Source organism: Nanorana parkeri, unplaced genomic scaffold (genome assembly GCF_000935625.1).
Source record: "Nanorana parkeri isolate BGI_ZX_2015 unplaced genomic scaffold, ASM93562v1 scaffold273, whole genome shotgun sequence".
Taxonomy (NCBI): Eukaryota; Metazoa; Chordata; class Amphibia; order Anura; family Dicroglossidae; genus Nanorana; species Nanorana parkeri.
The window spans coordinates 42,604-63,812 of record NW_017306541.1 but is presented as its reverse complement, the minus strand read 5'-3'; the positions used below and the strand labels follow the sequence as shown (position 1 = coordinate 63,812).

The following is a 21,209-nucleotide window of genomic DNA, read 5'->3' as shown; positions in this document are numbered from 1 at the left end:
TGTAAGTTGCTGATGGTGGGCTAATGCTGCACATTGACCACATTGACCAAAACAAGCCTGTAATTTACCATAGTTCTGCATGTTATTTTCACAAGGACCCTTCCTAGATGTGTGCGTACAATAAAAAAGGCTGAAATATATGAGGTAACAAAAAGCCCAACAGTTACTTCTCTATCAAGCACTATTTCCATTTGTTGATTACTTATTTACATATTTTAAATATTCTAGCTAGACTTGCATCTGTCTCTAAAACAAGGACATACCTAACATAACTATGAGAAATATTTACTGCCTTTGACTCTGGCTTTCTTCCACTCAAGTGCATGGGAATTTGACACAGTTCAAAGAATGGAAAGGAGACCAAGCCTGGAAGCAGTTCAAGGGCACCGAATATGGTCATGTAGTTAATGAAAAGGATACTGCATTTCTAACTCCATAAGAAATTAACTGTTTAATAAAGCAGTATTGTAACACATCACCATGCAGTGTGATTAACTGACACAGTAGCCAGCAAATAAAACAAAAGTTTGTACAGATATATGTGACCGCATAGTAAAAGAAAATGCTGACATTTTTTTTCACTTTCCAAAATGTAACTAACAATTTTTATACTCTTTGTAATTTTAGGGTATTGAGTGGACTCATATTGAATACTTCAACAATGCCATTATTTGTGATCTAATTGAAAATGTAAGTGCTGACCTATCTAATAAACATATCACAAGAGGTCTATTATATTATATCAGAGGAATATCAAGAATATAATTAACTTAACAATAATGTGTAAAAAAATTAATACATTTTGGTAAGTTATCTGTCAGTGCATTTAATATTTTACTTTCAAGTTCCATGCAAGTGTTTTTTTCTATCTCAGTAAAGAAACTGCTGTGTAAAAATAAAACAACAGAAAGCTGTAGCCTTTTCTTTCCAGAAAGCTTTCATTGCACTGACTGTTGTAAAAAAATGTGCTGCTTACTACATGTTGCTGTCACTAAAATGACACTGCGCTATCCCAGCATCCAACTTACAATGCAAAGGGGAAGTCGGGAGCCCGCCAGCAGAGCATACACACACACACACACACTAGTGAGTATGAAAATCCCAGACTCCCAGTGAGCCGCCCACTGATGGCATCACTGCGTAAAACTGACTTAAAGTGCAACATGTGCTGCACCAATCTGCCCCACCCTGACACGTTTCACCCTACATTGGCTTAATCGTAGATAATCTACAGATTGCTATCTTTAGTTACTGCAGACTTTATTATTGATCTCGCTCTATTTTTTTTTGCTTAAATTCTACAAAACCTTTGGAAACAAATGAACACATGAATAAAAACTGTCTGCTTCTGATTAAATAGGTATTTAACATTTATTATTCTATTGTATTTTATAAAGATTGCTTATAAAACCTTTCCATTATCATATGTACAACATTAAATATTCCCTATTGACATTTTGCATGTATAATTAATTTAATGCAAAAAGATCTGCCTGTCATACTACTGTGTATGATTTTTTTTAATTATAATTTTAACGTTTAGAATTTTTAATAAAGGTGCTTTTTAATATATTGCAGAAACTTGCATTAATTCAGTATATTCATTTTACTTTGTGGAAGGTGCATAACTGAAAGACACATTCCTGAAATTCCAGAACCTCAGTGACCTACAGGTTGCACAGTACCAATCAGTTTGAACATTGCAAATACATGATCACAGTATATGTTTGTATGACTTATTTGCAGAACAAAAATGGAATTCTGGCTATGCTGGATGAAGAATGTTTGCGGCCAGGCACAGTTACTGATGACACATTCTTGGAGAAACTGAATCAAATTTGTTCTGCACACCAGCATTTTGAGAGTCGAATGTGCAAGTCTTCGCGTTTCCTGAATGATACGTCTCTCCCACACAGCTGCTTCAGGATTCAGCATTACGCTGGCAAGGTATTCCTATTTAAGAAACCTGTTATCAAGCTTTTAGGATCCAATATCAAAGGGCGCTCCAAACACAAATGAACGAGCATGCACACACATATATACAAACAGGCACGAGCATCCTTTTATAGTGTGAGCATTTTACACCAGCAGTTTTATTTAGATATTGAACTGTCTCTAAACTCATGAACAAAATGTAATATATCGCAGTTTACCAGTGCTTAGATTTGGTGGTTGCATTTGTTTTTTACCGTTTATTTTCCACTTGGCGAGCCTGCCAGTAACACACATTCTGTCCTGAGTGACCACGCTCATTCATTTTACTGTATCTATGGAGGAGCAAAATTGTCTCCCTATGCAGGATAAGATATGCTGTCATCTTTCTCAAAAGCTTGTCATCAAGTGCAAAGCTGCTTTTATGGAATGATCACATACATTTGAAACGTATTTGACCACTCAAATATTTGGGACCATGCAAGGTTGCAAATCTATGTGATCATTCACATATTTCTATCTGTTAAATATTCTACTGTAAGCATGTGGTTACATTTGTTCCTTAGTTCTGATAAGTGAAACAAATACCTAGAGGTGCTTTGTAGTGGTCAAAAGAAAAATGGGCAGGCCTGACGCCACTTAGTCCACAAAAAATGTGTTTGGGGCCCACAACAGGATTTAGGAGATAATCTTAGGAGCTTATTATTCTTTGCTTGCAGGGTCTCTAAAGGGACAAAATACAGGACATGTGCATATTTTGCAGAGATGTACTGAATTGTTGTTTGTTTGTTTTTTACTTTGCCCGAACATACACTTTAAGGATGTTTTGGCTTGTTTCATTTGTTGTGTTGCTTAATTTAAAGAAAAGAATAGGTAACTTTTCTTGGAATATACTCTTTAAATGAAGTAGAGAGCATTTTAATCAGATATGATCTATGGATGTCCTGGTTAGACCAAATAGTAGGATCACCCTACATATTGCATGCTTTTCTATTAGATCACTGAAGTTAAGGGACCCAGTTAGACAACTGTCATTAAAGGAGAACTTTGAGGCGAGTGAAAAACACTCAGCCTCATAGTTCTAGCCGACCTGTGACAATGAAACTGTCACTGGTCGGCTCAATAGATCGGGAAGTGAGCGAACACATAGCGTCGCTTGCTCACTTCTCGATCTATCCCCGCAGAGAGCCGTGACTGTCACTCACGGCTCCCTGCAGGGATTCCCCCCATCCCCTGTCCGATCCTCCAGCGCTGACTGGTCGGAACGGACGGGGAGGGGGAGGCACAGCTGGCTCTGCCTCTACATAGGCAGAGCCAGCTGTCAATCCCGCAGCTGGGTGGATCTCGACAGTAATGTCGGGATCCGTCCCGGTTGCGGCGTCGCAGCTCGCCGGTATTCTTAGCTTAGGGTGACGGGAGGACGCTAGTTTGTGTCCTCTTGTTACCCTTAGGAGAACTATGGGGAAAAGCCCTGACCCCATAGTTCTCCTTTTAAGGGTGTGTTGACACCACATTAACATGTGATGGCATCATCATGTATGCCCAAAAAGATGTCACTATTCTGCACATGTCAAAAGTGTTATAGTGTATGTGCCATCCTCTCTATACTTTAACCTATTCGTATCCTGACTTTCAACTACTCAGGTTTCATAATGTGAAGGTAATTATAGGTTAATACCTTTTGGTGCCAAAGACACAGTGATATTTTTTAAGCTTAAAACTCTTTAGAACAATGGACAGTATATCTATTCAAAGATCTAAGTTGTAGAATGTTATGCCCTCTTTGTTTTCCAGGTTATGTATCAGGTAGAAGGCTTTGTTGATAAGAACAATGACTTGTTGTATCGTGACCTCTCACAAGCTATGTGGAAAGCAAACCATGGCCTTATCAAGGATATGTTCCCAGAGGGAAACCCAGCCAAGATTAACCTCAAAAGGCCACCGACTGCTGGTTCACAGTTCAAAGCTTCAGTATCAATTCTAATGAAAAACTTGCAAACAAAGAATCCTAACTATATCCGGTAGGGTGCTCATTTTAGAAAGTTATAAACAAATTTTGATTTACCTTGCCATATTTTAACATGTAAATGTCACAGCTAAAATGCATATACCTATACATATTCATAAATCTTGATTTCTGTATTTGTAATATGCACAATCTGTTAAATTTTCAGATGTATTAAGCCAAATGACAAGAAGGCAGCCCATATCTTCAATGATGCTCTTGTACGACACCAAGTTAGTTACCTTGGTCTGCTTGAAAATGTCAGAGTCAGAAGAGCAGGATATGCCTTCAGGCAACCATATGACCCTTGTCTTGAGAGATACAAGATGTTGTGTAAACAGACATGGCCACACTGGAAAGGACCAGCAAGGTATATTTTTTAATTAGTGTGCTTATGTAATAGTATATGTACACATATAATAGAAAAACGGAAGGTCAGATGTAAAATGTAACTTATGTCTGGTTCATAACCTTTTCCTTTTAAAAGTGTGGTGATAATTAGCCATTGGGTTTAATTGATATTAATGTCCCAATCTGCAGGTCACTACTGTGAGCAGGATGTGTGTACTCATATGTCAGTGGTTCACAGTGGTCAGCCTATTCACACTAGTATTAGGTAGGCAGGAGAATCTGTCTATGTAGCAGCATTTATTCTCCTTTACTGTCCTGCGGAATGTATAACCAGGTAAGGTGGATTCAAAGGAACCCAAAATCCGTTTACTAAACCAATTCAAAGTACAGCAAAGACTTCTTAAAGAGACTTTGTCATTGAAACAAGAATGTAGAAAGAAAAACATACTGCAAAAGAAGAGGCCTTCTGCTTTCCCATCATGCCCTGTCTGTGGAATCAGTAAAGTTGCCCAAAGAATTTCCACATTATACTCACTTCCCTGTGTATTGGATGCCTATGTTCTCTGCTGCAGTCTGTGATTTCTTTTGATGGTCCCGTTGCAATACTGCTCCCCAGTGGCGTCGCTACAGGGGGGCAATTGCCCCCCCTAGGTTATCACTTGCCCCCCTGTGTGCCCCCCGCTAACAGTGGCAGCAGTCCCGGCGCTAACGCAAGGCAAGAGAAATGGAATCCCTGTCCCAGCAGATAACTGTGTCCGGGACGGTTATAACACAGTTATCTGCTGGGTCAGGGACTGCCAGCGGTTTCTCCCTACAGGCTGTAGCGATCTGTGTCAGTGGGGACAGATTGTCGATTACAGCCTGTAAGGAGAGCCCTCCGACAGTCTGTGAGCGTCCCTCCTCTGCTGATTGACAGCAGGCAGTGGGTGGGTGCAGTAGCCAACCTGTTATTGGCTATTGCAATTTGAAATATCCAATAGCAGGCTGGCTATTGCTCCCAGCAATGAAGTAAAAAAAAAGAAAAGTTTAAAAAAATAAAATAAACTAAGATTAAGAAAAGTCAGAAAAATAAAGTGAAATAAATAAAAATGTAAAAAAAGTGAAACAAATAAAAAAATAAAGTTTAATAAAAGGTAAAAATTTTTAAAAAATTACAAAAAAAATACAAAAAAAGTTTTAAAAAAATAAACGGTTGTGGTATTCAGGATTGTAGGCAGCGTTGGACTACATGTTGGAACCGCAGGGCGCAGACGCCATCCTCAATTAAATCAGCTCTCGGCGCCCTGCGGTTGCGACATGCAATGAAAATGATTAGTGCCCCCCCCAGATTTGACTGTGGTATCTTATGTGGACTACCATTGGACTACATGAGACTGTCACAGGTCGGCTCAGTAGATCGGGAGGTGAGCGAACACATACCGGCGTTCGCTCACCTCTCGATCCTGTCACGGCTCTCTGCCGTGACAAAGGAGGGGCTGGATTCCCCCCTCCGATCCGCCAGCGCTGACTGGCGGAACGGACGGGAGAGGGGGTGGGTACAGCTGGCTCTGCCTCTAGATAGGCAGAGCGAGCTGTCAGTCACGCAGCTGGGCGGATCTCGGCACAATTCAGCTGCGGCGTCTCCGTATACAGCGAGCAACAGCTCGTGGTATACTGCAGCGTCTCAGTATACCGCAAGCTACAGCTCGCGGTATACTGAGCCTAGGGTGATGGGAGGACGCTAGTTTGTGTCCTCCTGTTACCCTAAGGAGAACTATGGGGAAAAGCCTTAACCCCAAGTTCTCCTTTAATTCCCTATCTACTAATAGTTAATTTTCTTCATCTGAATTTCACATTTTGCATTTGCTTGAAAGGAAGGGGGTCATCCAAAAAACCTCATCAGTTTGAATATATATTTTTCCACTGATTTCATCTTAGCCCCCAGATATAAACACATAAATGAGGCTGTAAAATGGAAGAAGCAATATACAGTATATTGTATAATAGCATTCGTGTAACAATTGTGTCATGCATTGCATGTGAAGGACTGCATTGTTAGGCTATCCATAAACATAAAATTCTGGATTTAGGAGGCATTCAGTGTTGATTAGAAATGACCTTACTTAGACAAATGTCAGCAGAAAAATCACGTTGTAGAATTTGGAGCAATTTCTTATTAAAATTCTAAAAAAAGTTTTCCTAGTTTGACCAGTTAATTAATTTAAACAAGTTGTGCTGCTATATTTAGTATTCCTTTTATTCTGCAATTTGTCACATCTATCATAACACTAAATTTTTAGTCACTTATTTTTCTGGTACAAAGCAAGACCGAGATATTTACAAATAAAAATAATTCATTAAAATATGTTTTTTATGCAGCACTGCAAAAAATGAAACCAAACGTTTGGTAGAAATGGTTTAAATGTTTGAAAATAACATTTTGGCATTTTGATAAATATAAAAAAAATAGCTAAGCAGTGAAGAATGAGGACTTAGGGCTAATGGGCTAGTAAGGTGCATTTATTAATGTCCTCCTGTGACCCAAAACTCAGCATATAGTGGGCTATAATGGCAGCTGCCTGAGAGCAGGGAATTGTTCAAGGTGGTAGATACAATCAGGAAGCTCTTGAAATCCATTTAAGTCTTATTTTGTAAACAGCAGGGAAAAGCAAAAACAAGATGCACTCTATGCTACTTATGCCTAACCTCTGCTTACATACTCCTAGCCTCTGCACTGCGTGTTGCATACTTACTGACCTCTGAACACAGTGTGGCTTATTGCTGACCCCTGCACTCTGCATTACTTATTACCGACCCTTAACTGTGTGTTACAACCTACTTACTTCTGAACTCTGTATTATTCACTCCTAATCCCTTGATCTGCTCTTCTTGCTTTTATTACCTCTGAACTCTGCACTACTTACTTCTGTTCTCTATTCTCTGTGTTACTTACTCCTGATCTCTGCACTCTGCTTTACTTGCTCCTAAACTCTGAATTACTTACTACTGACCTCTGTGGTACTTACTACTGACCCTTGAACTCTGCATTACATATGACTGACCTCTGAACTTTGTTTTATCCACTTTTAACCTTTGCACTCTTACTCCTTGCCCCTGCACTCTGTGTTACTTACTACTGACCCCTGCACTAAATACTGTATTACATACTACTGACCTCTAAACTCCAGGGTAGTTACTCCCAACACAGGCACTCTGGGTTACATATTACTGACCTCTAAACTCTGCATTACATACTACAGAACTCTGTAATACTACTGACCCCTGAACTCTGCATTACTACTAACCCCTGAACTCTTCAAACGTTCCTTACTTTTTATTGGGGCCATGCAAAGTTATCTTCCAAAAAGTGTGCTGCACTGTAATGATCTTCCGTGTTAAGGTAGTTCTCCACCTCTGCAGGGTTGCTTGCACCCCGTCTAGGCTGTCGTTCTAATTTGGACCACAAACGCTTCCCCCCTTTCCTCATTTCCATTACATAGGGAGAAGGGGTTGTATTATTCAGAAGAATGGCTGGGAAAGATGATAACATGGCTTGAGATTTCAGCTCAGTTGTGTGCTCAGATGCAGTGGCTGCATTAGTTTTCCAGAAAGTATAGAAATTGCCTGTTGATCTTAACAGAAATGCAGTTTACTTGTAACTGTTGGCTGAACTAAATGACAAACAAGGTTATCTTTCTTCTGCAAAGTAGAATGTTTTTGATTTCAGAGGATTACCAGGTGAAAATAATGGAATGGAGCCTGAAAAAGAAAACTAATACAACTACCTCATCTAAGAACTGATAAGCTGCAATAGATAGAAAATTTGTTTTTGGATTTAGATAGTGTTTAATCCCTACTGATAAGATTAATAAAAATAGTGCTCGGCTTTCCATGGACATCGATGAGAGATTCCTTGCTTACACTGGATGGTGAATGCACACTTTTGTGTGAAGGCACTATAAGGGTCTGATCCAACTGGTTCTGATTGATCACATTTCCATGTGTATGGCTGGCTTTTGTCTGCTCACAAAATGTAATGATTTGTTTTCTTTTGGTTACAGAGTCGGTGTAGAAGTACTACTCAATGACTTACAAATTCCCAAAGAAGAATTTTCTTTTGGAAGGTCAAAAATCTTCATCCGCAACCCACGAACGGTATTTCGGCTTTTTTAATCACTGTAACACTGCATGCTATATGTAAAGACAAATAAATGTGTATATGTAACATACCTAACACTTAATGCAACCACAGGCACAGATGTTTCTTGGTCTAAAACTAGAGACTTTACACTTCTCCAGTGTAAAGACACAAAGTTAATAACCTAGTTTTACTGAAGGGAGGGTCCAAAAATATTTTATTAACCTTTGGTCTTAATCCAAGTGATATATTTATTCTTTGTTATTCACCTTGAAAAATTTATTTCAGAACTTCACTGTAGATGAAAATGTATTCACTGTAGATGAAAATGTATTTCAAAAGTCACTGAACATGAATGTCATTAGCTATACACCAAGGTCTGTTTGCACATTACAGTTGTTCAGGTTGGAGGAGTTGAGGAAAGAAAGACTGGAAGATCTGGCAACACTTATCCAGAAAATCTATAGAGGGTGGAAATGTCGCACACAGTTCCTTTTGATGAAGAAGAGTCAGATAGTGGTGGCAGCATGGGTCAGGCGTTATCTTGTAAGTTGATGTTGTTGTTTGTTTGTTTTTTTTTATCTGATCTACTTCTGGAATAAGCATTCTTCATAAGCTTCCCCCAACAATTCGGTTGAGATTGATAACACAACTATCCAGACCTCCCCTCATGCCAAGGTCCTAGGTGTCGGCCAAGGATAATTGAGAGAGAACTGACACGGCGATCACAGCTGCTGAATCGGCGGCGGTCCCCCGCCTTGAATTTCCACTCGCCCCCACGCAATTTTCACTCGCCAATTGCGAGGGGGCGAGTGGAAATTTTGAGCCCTGGCCTAGCAGACTAGCAGGACCATGAGTAGGTGCTTATTGCTTACTTTACGTTATGCATTTGGCCTCGCTTGGGCCTTAATGACAGGGTTACAGAAAGTAAAATACACTATTCCGATTTCCATGTTCAAACAACAGGCACTTTTGCCTGTATAATGTTAAATGACAAATGGTAATATATTTTCTCAAAATATTCACACAGTATTATTGTGTTTTGTAACACAGAGGCCATATATGTACATTGTTTGCTGCATAATTGTCAATAAGCCTGATATTCCCGCTGTTAATTGTTTACTGATATATCACTGCTTTTCATCAACACAGCAACGGAATAAGTACAAGAGGATTAAAAGTGCTACCATTGTGATGCAGTCCTATACCCGAGGATGGAAGGCAAGTCAATAATTTACAAAGTCATTCAGCTGTTATTCATTAGAACCTTGGTATATCAATTTGTTTTAGGTGACTTAGGTTATATTAGGTACTTATTTGTAAAAAATATGCAAAATGTTAAAACTTTGGCACCTTCTACCAGCTGCTTTTTCTCAAGTTGACTTCATGCTAATTTATGAAGGTCCAATATTACAATTTAAATAGTCAGGTGAACAGTTATGAAGCAGGATAAACAAGGAAGAAAATATGTTAAATGTGTTTGTAAAGGATTGCAGGTGTTTCTGTAAAATTGGTTTCACTGTTACAATAATTTTATACAGTGGCTTACTTGTAGTCAGTAGGCTTTGCCGATTATGTTTAAAGGAAAAATAACTTGGGCAACATTTATGTAAACACTGCACTGGAGAAAATGTAAAAGAAACATTTGTGCCCCCTTTCTTATCTAAAACCCTTAAAATAGAAATATATTTGTCCAAATCTGCAACAAAATTAAAGCTCTCTCTATCTTGAACCATAATGTATGTTGGGATAGACTACAAATGAAAAAGTTACTGGACATGGAAGAATCTCCAAAACACTATAAAAGCACAGGATCTCAAAGAGCTTTAATCCCCTTGTGTCCAGTGGCGTACATAGTATGTCATTGGCAGCGGGCCCGTTTAAACAGACTCTGTTTATAATTGTAAAGCCGGCTGTCAGCTTTACAATAGAAGCAATTCTGGCAGGTCAGCTGTCGTCAGATCGCTTCTTTGGGCCGGTACAGTGCCCGCCCCTCCCCCTACACCGTTGCCATATTTCCCCGACTCTGCGGGCCCGGGACCAGCATGCCGGGTGCCAGCGGGAAGATGGGGAGGAGAGCAGGGAACATCCGTTGATTGCTCTCCTCCCCGCTCTATGGGACCGGGAGCTACGCAGATTGCATCACTTTCCGGTCCTTGAGCGGTCATTGCTCGGCTCCTGAAGCTGAGCAATAAGCTATTGAAGTGCGATTTGCACCTCAATAGCTTATTTAAAATGGAAAGGTGACACTAGGGGTCTTTTGGATTCCCAGTGTCACCTTGAAGAGCACTTGTCTCCACCAATATGTTATCACATAGAGGGAGAGCAATAATTCTATAAATTGATGACCTGTAGGGGCTTTTACAGCGCCGTCTCTGGACTTTTTGGGGAATTTTGGCGCCTTTTTATGGACGTACGCAATTTGTAACTTAAGCATGTTGGGTATCTATTTACTCATTGTAACCTCATATTTTATTATATTGTGTTTTGGGGCACTAAATGTAACTAAAGTGCATTTTTAACAAAATTTGCAACTGCCACCATTTTATTCTAGAGGGTGTTGGCTTTCAGAAAATATATAATGTTTGGGGGTTTGAAGTAATTTTCAGGCCCAAAATGTAGATTATAACATGTGTGCAAAAAATGAAGAAAAAAAAGGCCTGGTCAGCAAAAGGGTCCTTATTGGGTTAAAGCTGAACTTCGACCTCACAAATAATTTTGTCTTGGATATAGGATGCCATCTAAGGTGTAGTGTAACAGCATTGTTCATGTTAGTCCAGGTCTGCTCCCTGCTGTGCACTTCCAAACATGTAGAATATGCTAATGTGACACCTAACTTCTGGGCTCTATGATACCATGCTTTACCTAGACCCTACCACTGCGTAGCGGCTATCAGGAACATCTTCTGGACTACTGGAGTGTTGTCAATACAGCACCAGAGTCACTGGGGTGTAATAACATGGCCCAAAAGACAAAACTGATATAAATAAAATGCTATTTGGCACTAAACTGTGAATTCCACAAATCCAGTAATCAATATCTGTGAAACAAGGAGTGTCATAAGTCCCGGTCATTTATGACAAAAAGCATCAATTAAATAGTGTAGCTGCAGGGTTTTGTCAAGAATAAAGAAACGAGACCTCCGAAATGAGATGACCATGACTTGTGCAAAGTTTAGTTAAAATTGTTGAAGTGTTATTTATAAATGTTACGGCACTGCAAAGGTGATATGGAGATGTTAATACTGAAGTCCAGGCACAACAATGTTAATTCAAAATATTCCTTAGTAGCCACAAATTATATAAATCTAATCACAGATCTGGAAGAAATACACAAAGCACACCAAGATTCAATTAACAATACACATGTCTTGGATTCAGACAATATTTGCTTATCTTGGAGTTTAGTTTTAAACACTTTGCATCCTTGTAAAGTCTTACTTTGTCAAAGTATAGTGCGATAGAATAAAAGATAATGTGGCGGCATGTTATGTGTAAGAAGAAGATTGATTTCTTAAAATAACTTGCATAGCGATTAGGTGAACAAACAAAGAAGCACATATTTTAGAAATCCTGTATATGTGCTTTTCGAGTTGCATGGGTGTTGATGTATAATATTAAAGTAGTTATATCCACACTCATAAGTATTCTGAATAGTGCTATGCTTTTTATGTTTAAAGGCAAGAAAGATCCTTCGGGAACTTAAATATCAGAAGCTCTGCAATGAAGCGGCTACAACAATTGCAGCATATTGGCATGGAACACAAGTAAGGCTCTTCTTAACATTTCATTGTAGCTGTGGAATATGGTATCTAGGCCATACCGTGATAGAAATGATTGTACTTATTTATGATATAGCCAAATGATCGCCATCACATAACACCAGCTGTAACAAGTCCTACTTCCCCACCTGTCACTTCTCTACTTGTTTTCCACCGGTCACATTCAGCTGGGTCCTCCCAACACTTTACGCTTTTTAAACTTCAATTTCGAATGCACCACAGGCGCGAAGGGAACTGAGACGACTGAAGGAAGAGGCTAGGAATAAACAGGCTGTTGATGTTATAAGGGCTTACTGGCTTGGACTTAAGGTATTCCACGCATGTGTCCAAAACCACTTTCACGATCATCACCTAACTCTTATAATCACTAACAACATCCTTAATGTAGGGTAGTGCATGCTAGCTGCTTTAACATTTTAATTTAAAAAAAAAGAACATTTTGTGTCCTGCATCAGTGTTGCATGTTTCTTGCAGTTTGTATTTAACGAATATAATAAGACAAATATAATCTCTTATCATTAACAAAATGTATAATTCTAGTTCCATACAAATAAAATCAAAATGCATGTATCATTTTGAAGCATGCACTTAATGGTGCATTCAATGGCAAGAAAACATTGCATTGTTTTTATCTGAGACTATTTTTTTTTTATTGTTTTGGAAAAAGTGAAGAAGGATTATATCGTGTGTCAAGCTTTTTTCACTCTGTGTTCCAGATAGGGAGCTTTTACTTCACTTCATGTCCTGGTGACAACTTGTCTTTGAGACAAAACACACGGAGAACCTTTCCAACTGGAACATAGACAGTAATACAACATTTTAAGCAGAGCTTGTATGGAATAGAAGCAATGCCAGACTGTTTATTGCTGTGCCCAAATTGGGGAGATTTATCTCCCTTCCTGTGCCAGGGACAGTGGTCACTAGTAGAGGAAGTGAGGATTTATATCCTTACTGGGGTCCAAGACAGAAATGCAGACCTAACAGTATCCTCTTCTGCACAAAACTGAACAAATATGTATTTATTTTTGCTGGAGTTATTTATTTTATCAGAAGTTTTAGATCAATCTGGTTAGTTTGGAGAATTAATAATTTCTTAAAATGTTAAATCTAATGTGCATATTAACGTACAAGAAAGGTTTTAATATGTGATGACTACAAACAGACATTTTCTTGCACTTTGTTATCAGGAGTGGTAAGATATTTCTAAAGGTAAGTGGGCTTCATGTAGTGGTGTCTTCTGCATGGTGAGTGCACCTGGAACCATTCATAGTTTTTCTGGTGACTGCATGCTCCGTACACTTAGTATGCATAGTAAAGTTTGTGGGAACACAAAACACATCGTGAATGAGTCTTGGGTTATGTTCCAGATTATATTAACATGCACAATGTACTAAGTACAAAGAAATTAGATGGGGTCATGAAACAGTCAACCAGTGTGTTTGAACTCTAAATGTATTTTTCACGTCATAAATCTCATCTTTTAAATAGAACAAAATATTTGAAAGTTTTGTAGCATGTGCCTGCATAGTTTACTGCATCTATGCATACTTACTTTGGCTTAATGAAGCAGTGTGAAGAGCAGTCATAATGTAAAAATTGCAATGTAAATTAGAACAACCATCTGAGTTCAGTTTAGAGCTGGTAAAAATAAAAGATGGTGGTTGTTTTGGTGTTATGAGTGGCTAGGCTTTCCACATTGCTCCCTGTCCTTTTTAATCAGGTTGGGTATGGTTTTCCTGGTTAAAAGCACAGGTATTTACAATAGCAGGTCTGAGAGCTTTGCTGCAAGGACAAATATTGCAAATACTGAGGAGGTTTATGAAAATATATGCATATTTTTACAGAACTGAGATATAAGGTATTGGAGTTTTATTTTTTTAAATAAAAATGTCAAATGAAGTTCCCCCTTATTGCAGCTTCATAAATGCTTGTTTTGTTCAGACTTCAGACATCTACTACATCAGTTCTGAATGAGTGGAATCCAGTGGTGGTATGTGACTAATTTCCATCATTTGTGGAAGATGGAAGGCTCTCAAAATTTCTGTTTCAGCATTAGTGGATAACTATAGGAGCAAGAGGAACTCAAGGTTGTATTTACAGAAATACTATCAGCTGTGTTCAGAAGAGTTTAGAAAGTTAAATGTTAGGTGCTGGAAGGGTTGCACTCAGTAGGAAGGAAAAGCTGCATTTTAATGGGAAGTGCAGCTGTGTTGAGAAAAAGGCTGGTTAGAATGTTTAAGATTTTAAACCAGCATCAGTGGGAAGGGGAGACATAGAAAAATTTGGCAACACAGAGTAGTAAGAAAAATGGAAAGGATTAATGGGGATTTAATTAGAGCGTTGCAAAACTAGTAACAATGAGATTAAAACTACATGCATTCAAACCCACCCAAAAAAAATAAAACATGGTAAATTAACAAATCGTCAGTATGGAGTACTCTTCCAGGTATCATACTAAAATGACTTTGGAGAGGATACAAAGGTGCACCAATAAATTTATAAGAGGAATGGTGAGGTCTCACTCATAATTAATCTAGGCTTGTTTAGTTTGCAAAAAAAATATTGATTTTATCACCCTATGAATGGATTCTTTACAGTAAAGTTGATTAGGTTGTGGCATAGCCAACCACAGGCAGTAATGGCAAAATCAACAACTGAATTTAAAAAGGGTTCAATCGATTTCTTTCAACAAATTATTTCAAAAGTTATACCTACTAATAAAAGCATGGGAATAATTGGATACAGGGATTTTAATTGGCTGCCTTGAGGAGTCAGGAAGGATTCCATTGCCTTCCCCTTCCTCGCCTGGTGAGGCAAAATTGGACTTGTTTGATCAAAAATGATTTTTTTTAACCTACTTATTGTATTGTTTTTCTTTGATAGTGTCAAATAAACAAGTCCATATTTATACTTTCTGCCTTTTAGGCCAACAGTCTTGGGCTGCCTTCTTCTATCCTAATAAACTTTATAGCTTTAGTATCATACAGTCAAGGTCAGAGATTATGGACAGGCTGGGGGCAGGGAGGCTAAAAGACAGTTGAACCCATTCCACTCCAAAACATTTAGAACCAACCCCTAAAGAAGTAAGGCAAACTGCCACCCTACTCCACTAACAGTTCAGTTCTAGGTCTACCCAGAGTGGGCAAAGTGTAGGGACACAGTACACTATTTTTTTTAGTGGAAATGCACAGACTGTGGACAGGCAGCAACAATGAGGACCCCACAGGATTGCATTTCCAGGAAAAGCAAAGGTTTGTAACACAAGTTTGTGTTGGTGATTATTAGAGGTATGATGTGTATGAAGTTAGGTGCAGCTAATGTAAATAGGGCACAAGGAATAACATTTAATAAGTACTTTCCAGAAAAATGAGAATAAATGTAATTTACGTTTTTTATAGATTAAGCTAATATATTTCATAAAATATTTTCACAAAGTCTGTTTCTTTAACTTAATTTGGCCTTCATGCCTTTTTACTTCTTGGTACTTTGTAGCGTTGGTGCAATAGCTTTTTCATGCATGTTTGTTCTAAACCAACATGCAAAAGGGTTTTATATGAAAATTTTCTCCAGCATCTGTCTAAAACTTTATTTGGAGACATTCTCTTCTAGTGATTTTGCTTCTTGCCTTCGGCTGTGTTTCCATTCAATATCTAAACATTTTAGGCTCGAAGGGAATTAAAACGCTTGAAGGAGGAGGCTAGGCGTAAGCATGCAGTTGCAGTGATTTGGGCTTTCTGGCTTGGACTAAAGGTACTGTTTCTATCACATTGAAATCAGTTCATTGCTAACCATGGTCTTAGCTGATTTTTTTCCTTTCTGTCTTTTAGCTGGTTGCTGCTTTTTTCTTTGAGTCCTTTAGAATAGTCTTAAGAAGTGTTACCCATTTAATATTGTAATTGTTCATATATTAAGGTTTATAAAGGTTTGGAACAGAAATAACATGGAATTATATTTTATTTGCACATTTTGCATATTTGTTCATAGTTTCTATTTCAAAACATTAAAGAGTCTCTCTATAAATAAGAGTTTAGAGATGAGAAGATCTCTCTACCTTTTTTGCCAGAGCCTGTCAAATTTGGCACTGCAATCTGTTTCACCTTATAGTGGTTAAACTACATGACACTGACATAATGAGGACTATTTGTCCATGATCTCACTTAAGATTCACACAACTTCAACTTAAAATTGAATCTTCCTTTCTTGTAAATCTTGGGTGAAAGCTGTGTGACTTTTGGGTGAATACAGTGATAGATGGACCCCAGTGACACCTTTGATGTAATTTCATGATGCAGCAGCCATCAGTCTAATAAATAGGGAATTATTATTCCATGAAGCTGATTAATCCATTTACCAGTTTACCTAAAGGTGCCCTTGATAGGGCACTCCCCACCCACTGATACTTTTCCGGCACTCCCCTACCACTTTGTCAGTTTGTCAGAGGTTTTGGGGCTATCTGGTACTACTGGTTAAGGGTGCATGTGGCCTTCTTCCCTTTCTTCTTGGATGCAATGCTTTGGCTTGAATGGCCACTCTCCAGGACAGAATAATGTCACAGAGAATGGGGGAAGAAGCTCATTAGACCCAGCACATCTGCAAGCAAATAGGGTGGTGGGCAAGCATTGGAATATAAAGTGTCAGGGGGTGTGGGTGTGTCCTATTAGGAGAACCTGCCTCTTTGCACTAAAGTGACAGATTCCCTTTAGGTCACAGGGCAAAACGTGATCTGCCTACAGAATAGGGCAACTATTGCAATGAAATGGCTTATAAATCCCAGTCCAGGTATAATCTTGTTCAGGTGGATCAATTCTCATCTTTATATAGTAATTATTTTTTCCTTTAATTATTTTGTGCAAGGCCCAGTTATCAGTTACATTGGTCATTTTAGTCTAACAATAACTGGGACGTATGTGCTCTACTGTCAACTCTCACTGTCCCAGTACTTATCCATTTAAATTAGTAGGCAGCGTTACTGGATTCAGTAATGTGTTTTTGCCACGTCTTTTTTTTTTTTTTTTATAATCCGATTATTATATGTAATGCTATTTTTCCTGTGTGTAGCTACTTTAAAAGTTTATCTGCAGTGTTCGAAGCTCCATGAAGATTTGTTCTATGGAAATGTGTATATATTGTAGATTTAAATAAAAGGCAATAAAGGTTTTCTACAACTCATTGATTAGTGGTGGCAACATAAACAAGGCCTTGCTTGTGCTCAAAAGTTTGCATACCCTGGCAGAAATCGTGAAATTTTGGCATTAATATTGAAAATATGACTGATCATGCCAAAAAAACTGTCTTTTATTTAAGGATAGCGATCACATAATGCCATTTATTATCACAAAGTTGTCTGACTCCTTTATGAATCGTAATGATAACACAAATCACCAAAATGGCCCTGATCAAAAGTTTACATACCTTGAAACGTTTGGCCTTGTTATAGACACACAAGGTGACACACACAGGATAAAATGCCAATTAAAGGTTAATTTCCCACATTTGTGGCTTTTTAAACTGCAATTAGTGTCTGTGTATGAATAGTCAATGAGTTTGTAAGCTCTCACACACTGAGCAGGCTAGATACTGAGCCATGGGGAGCAGAAAAGAACTGTCAAAAGACCTGCATAACAAGGCATTGGAACTATATAAAGATGGAAAAGGATATAAAAATATATCCAAAGCCTTGAAAATGCCAATCAGTACAGTTCAATCACTCATTAAAAAGTGGAAAATTTGGGAATTTCTTGATACCAAGCCAAGGTCAGGGAGACAAAGAAAGATTGCAGCCACAACTGCCAGAAGAATTGTTCGAGATACAAAGAAAAACCCACAGGTAACCGCAGGAGAAATACAGGCTGCTCTGGAAAAATACGGTTTGGTTGTTTCAAGGAGCACAATACAATGATACTTGAACACAAATGACTGTGTGGTTGAGTTGCCAGAAAGAAGCCTTTACTGGACCAATGCCACAAAAAAGCCCAGTTACAATATGCCCAAAAACACCTTAACACGCCCCACAGCTCCTGGCTTACAGTAATTTGGAGCGTTGAGACCAAAATAGACCTTTATGGTCACAACCATAAGCGCTATGTTTGGAGAAGGGCCAACAAGGCATGGATGTGGCTCACTGGTGTTTTGGGGATGGGGGGGTGTGAGCTTTTTTAACGCGCCATGTGCGCGCGTTGGTAGTATTTATCAAGCATCTGTATAACCTGCATACGTTTCCGCGCCAAGCGTATACGCGCACGCGCGCGCGCAATCGGCGTGTTTATGCATGGCGTGTTTGTGGCGTGTTTGTGAGGTTAGTAAATCAACCCCCTAAAGTAACTCGAGCCACTTTGGGATGATCACAAACGTGCGGTTCATGCAAGACGACCAAAGACTTTGCATGACCTAGAGGCATTTTGCCAAGATGAATGGGCAGCTATACCACCTGCAAGAATTCGGGGCCTCATAGACAACTATTACAAAAGACTACACGCTGTCATTGATGCTAAAGGGGGGAATACACAGTATTAAGAACTAAGGGTATGCAGACTTTTGAACAGGGGTCATTTAATTTTTTTGCTTGTTGCCATGTTTTGTTTTATGATTGTGCCATTCTGTTATGATCTACAGTTAAATATGAATCGCATAAGAAATTTAAAAAAATGTGTTTTGCCTGCTCACCCATGTTTTCTTCAAAAATGGTACATATATTACCAATTCTCCAGGGCTATGCAAACATTTGAGCACAACTGTAAATATTAGAGTGGGGTCAACCTGCCGGGAGCCTTTAAAATGAATGTACTTTGCAGCAGAAATCTGTCAGCAAACACTGTAAGGCTCCATTCACATACAGGCAGTCCCTGAGTTACAAACATCCGACTTACATACGACCCTTAATAAGTTGCACTTAAAAAATGTACCTGTTCCAACGTATATATAAATTCAACTTAAGTACAAACCTACAGTCCCTATCTTGTTCGTAACCCGGAGACTGCCTGACAACCGCTCCAGTGTGAATGGAGCCTGAAGACGGGTCCCTTTTGATGCTTGTATATACAAGTACATGTCTGCCTGTTTTTTTTGTGTGCTTTTCAGTACAATGGTCTGGTTTCTCCTACTTGACAGATAGGTAGGCAAAAGTTGCCTCATACTAACAATTAGAGCTGTATTAGCAGAGATATTTTCATAAATGTGTGCTTGCCACTTCACTTTCTACATAACCTGTATTTTGGTGTCTGCAGACATTTCAGTTTTACATGGCAAATATTTAAACTTGTTATTACCCCTATAACATCATTTTATTTTATCATTCATAAAATGCTTCGGTTAACTTTAATGGCTAGACAAATTGTACTCTGAACTAATGTTGATAAGAAAATGTTAGCTCCTGAATTCATTTAGATTTGGTGATGACATTTAAGCCTGGTGTAAGTACACAAATTCCAGCCTCAAGCCCTGTATGCCATTAGTTTAAAATGGTTACATATTATTTCAGCACATTATATAAAAAACCAGACTGTGGGTGATGAATTTGGCAAGATCTGTCCCCAATTTGACGCTGAGGACCTAGATTCTGCATTTCCTTTGTTTCTAGTGTTTGAGCATTTTCGTGTAGGTTTGTTACACTAGGAGACTTCAACCACAAAGTACATTCACGTTCATTGACCCTACAAATCCACAAGTATTTCATTTTAAATCTAATAGGTAATGGGTGAACCTAAATTCTAAGCATGGTATAATTCATTTGTAATTGTTACATTTTTAATTGAATCTGTTTAATGATGTCCATGGCATTGATTTTATGCTGTTATATGTGTCAGATATCATCTCTCCAATAGCAATGTTCGAATCCGGGAATTCTTAGAATTTCCTCAATATTTTCATGCTGATTTGTCTGATCTATGCAAAATAAAGCTATTTGAGAATTGTACAATTATATGTGGTTTTAATAAATCTGTATGCAAATATGCAGGTGAATCAGGACATTTGCAGTTCACCAATTCAACAGATTTTTGAATCAACTTACTCATTGCTACTCTCCACAATCACATTGTAAATTGCAGCTAATCTGATTGTTCCTTTTGTTCTTTTTCCTGTGCCCAGTTAAACATGGCCTTTTGGCTGTCAAAATAATTTCAAAATGTCATTAACTTAATTATTTTTAATGTCTATATGTTTAGGTACGTAGAGAGTACAGAAAGTTTTTCCGTGCAAATGCTGGAAAGAAGATTTATGAATTCACAATACAGAGAATTGTAAGTGGAGTATGTTCGACATTGTGTCATTTGATTTTCATCCTTACATTTACTAATAAAGATGTACTCCATGCTGATATAAAATTACAGTTATGTATGTATTCAAAATTAATGCATTTACAAATGCAGCTAGTATAGTACCAACATTTGTGTTCATGTCATACTTGCACAGTCCCCTGCACAGCACTGGGAGGACTGGACTGAGGGACAAGCACTCTGGACCAATCATATTTGGTGCATTGCACATATGGTGAAAGGGGAAAAGGATGACGGGAAGAGAGAAAATTATGAGCTGTGGGCTGACTGCTTCTTCATTATCCAAAAAGCAGTATGTGCTTCCGCAGTACAGGTTTAAGAACCTAACTGTGTTGTCTGGTAGGATGTGAATAGCTGTGCTTTTAGTTGCATTTAGCTTGCATATGATATCGCTTTTGAATTCCATCTTGACAGTGCCTTTTCAGGTGGATTTGACTTGACTAAGCTGTATCAATCAGGCTGCTAGAAGCTTTTGCATTTTTATTGACTGTTATGAGAAAAGAAACAGTTTTGAAGTGAGCAAAAGCCAATGTACACAGGCCTTAAGACAGTTTGCATGGAGTTCAGTTTTGAGCATGTTGTCACAGTGACAAAGACAGAGGGGGGAGGGAATTAATCAAAACTGGGGCAAACAGAATCTGGGCAGTTGCCCATGGTGACCAATCAGCATCTCTCTTCAGTTTTGTTGAGTTAAGATTTGAAAATGAAAGCAAGAAGCTCATTGGTTGCCATGCACAACTGCTCCAGATT

The 21,209-nt window shown here is 38.5% G+C and overlaps 1 protein-coding gene across 3 annotated transcripts in view; it reads left to right on the top strand.

Annotated features, from left to right (window-relative positions):
• The window catches only part of MYO1B (myosin IB), a 230,201-nt gene that overhangs the window by 179,493 nt on the left and 29,499 nt on the right, over positions 1 to 21,209 (top strand). Inside the window, exons 15-25 of one of the 3 annotated variants that reach the window (XM_018557216.1) lie at positions 628 to 690; positions 1,747 to 1,947; positions 3,727 to 3,953; positions 4,107 to 4,307; positions 8,329 to 8,422; positions 8,802 to 8,951; positions 9,558 to 9,626; positions 12,085 to 12,171; positions 12,409 to 12,495; positions 15,850 to 15,936; positions 20,349 to 20,423. In XM_018557216.1, the coding sequence (XP_018412718.1) occupies positions 628 to 690; positions 1,747 to 1,947; positions 3,727 to 3,953; positions 4,107 to 4,307; positions 8,329 to 8,422; positions 8,802 to 8,951; positions 9,558 to 9,626; positions 12,085 to 12,171; positions 12,409 to 12,495; positions 15,850 to 15,936; positions 20,349 to 20,423 (1,341 nt within the window). The remainder of the gene's footprint in view (positions 1 to 627; positions 691 to 1,746; positions 1,948 to 3,726; positions 3,954 to 4,106; positions 4,308 to 8,328; positions 8,423 to 8,801; positions 8,952 to 9,557; positions 9,627 to 12,084; positions 12,172 to 12,408; positions 12,496 to 15,849; positions 15,937 to 20,348; positions 20,424 to 21,209) is intronic. The other 2 variants (XM_018557217.1, XM_018557219.1) reach the window with 2 other exon arrangements.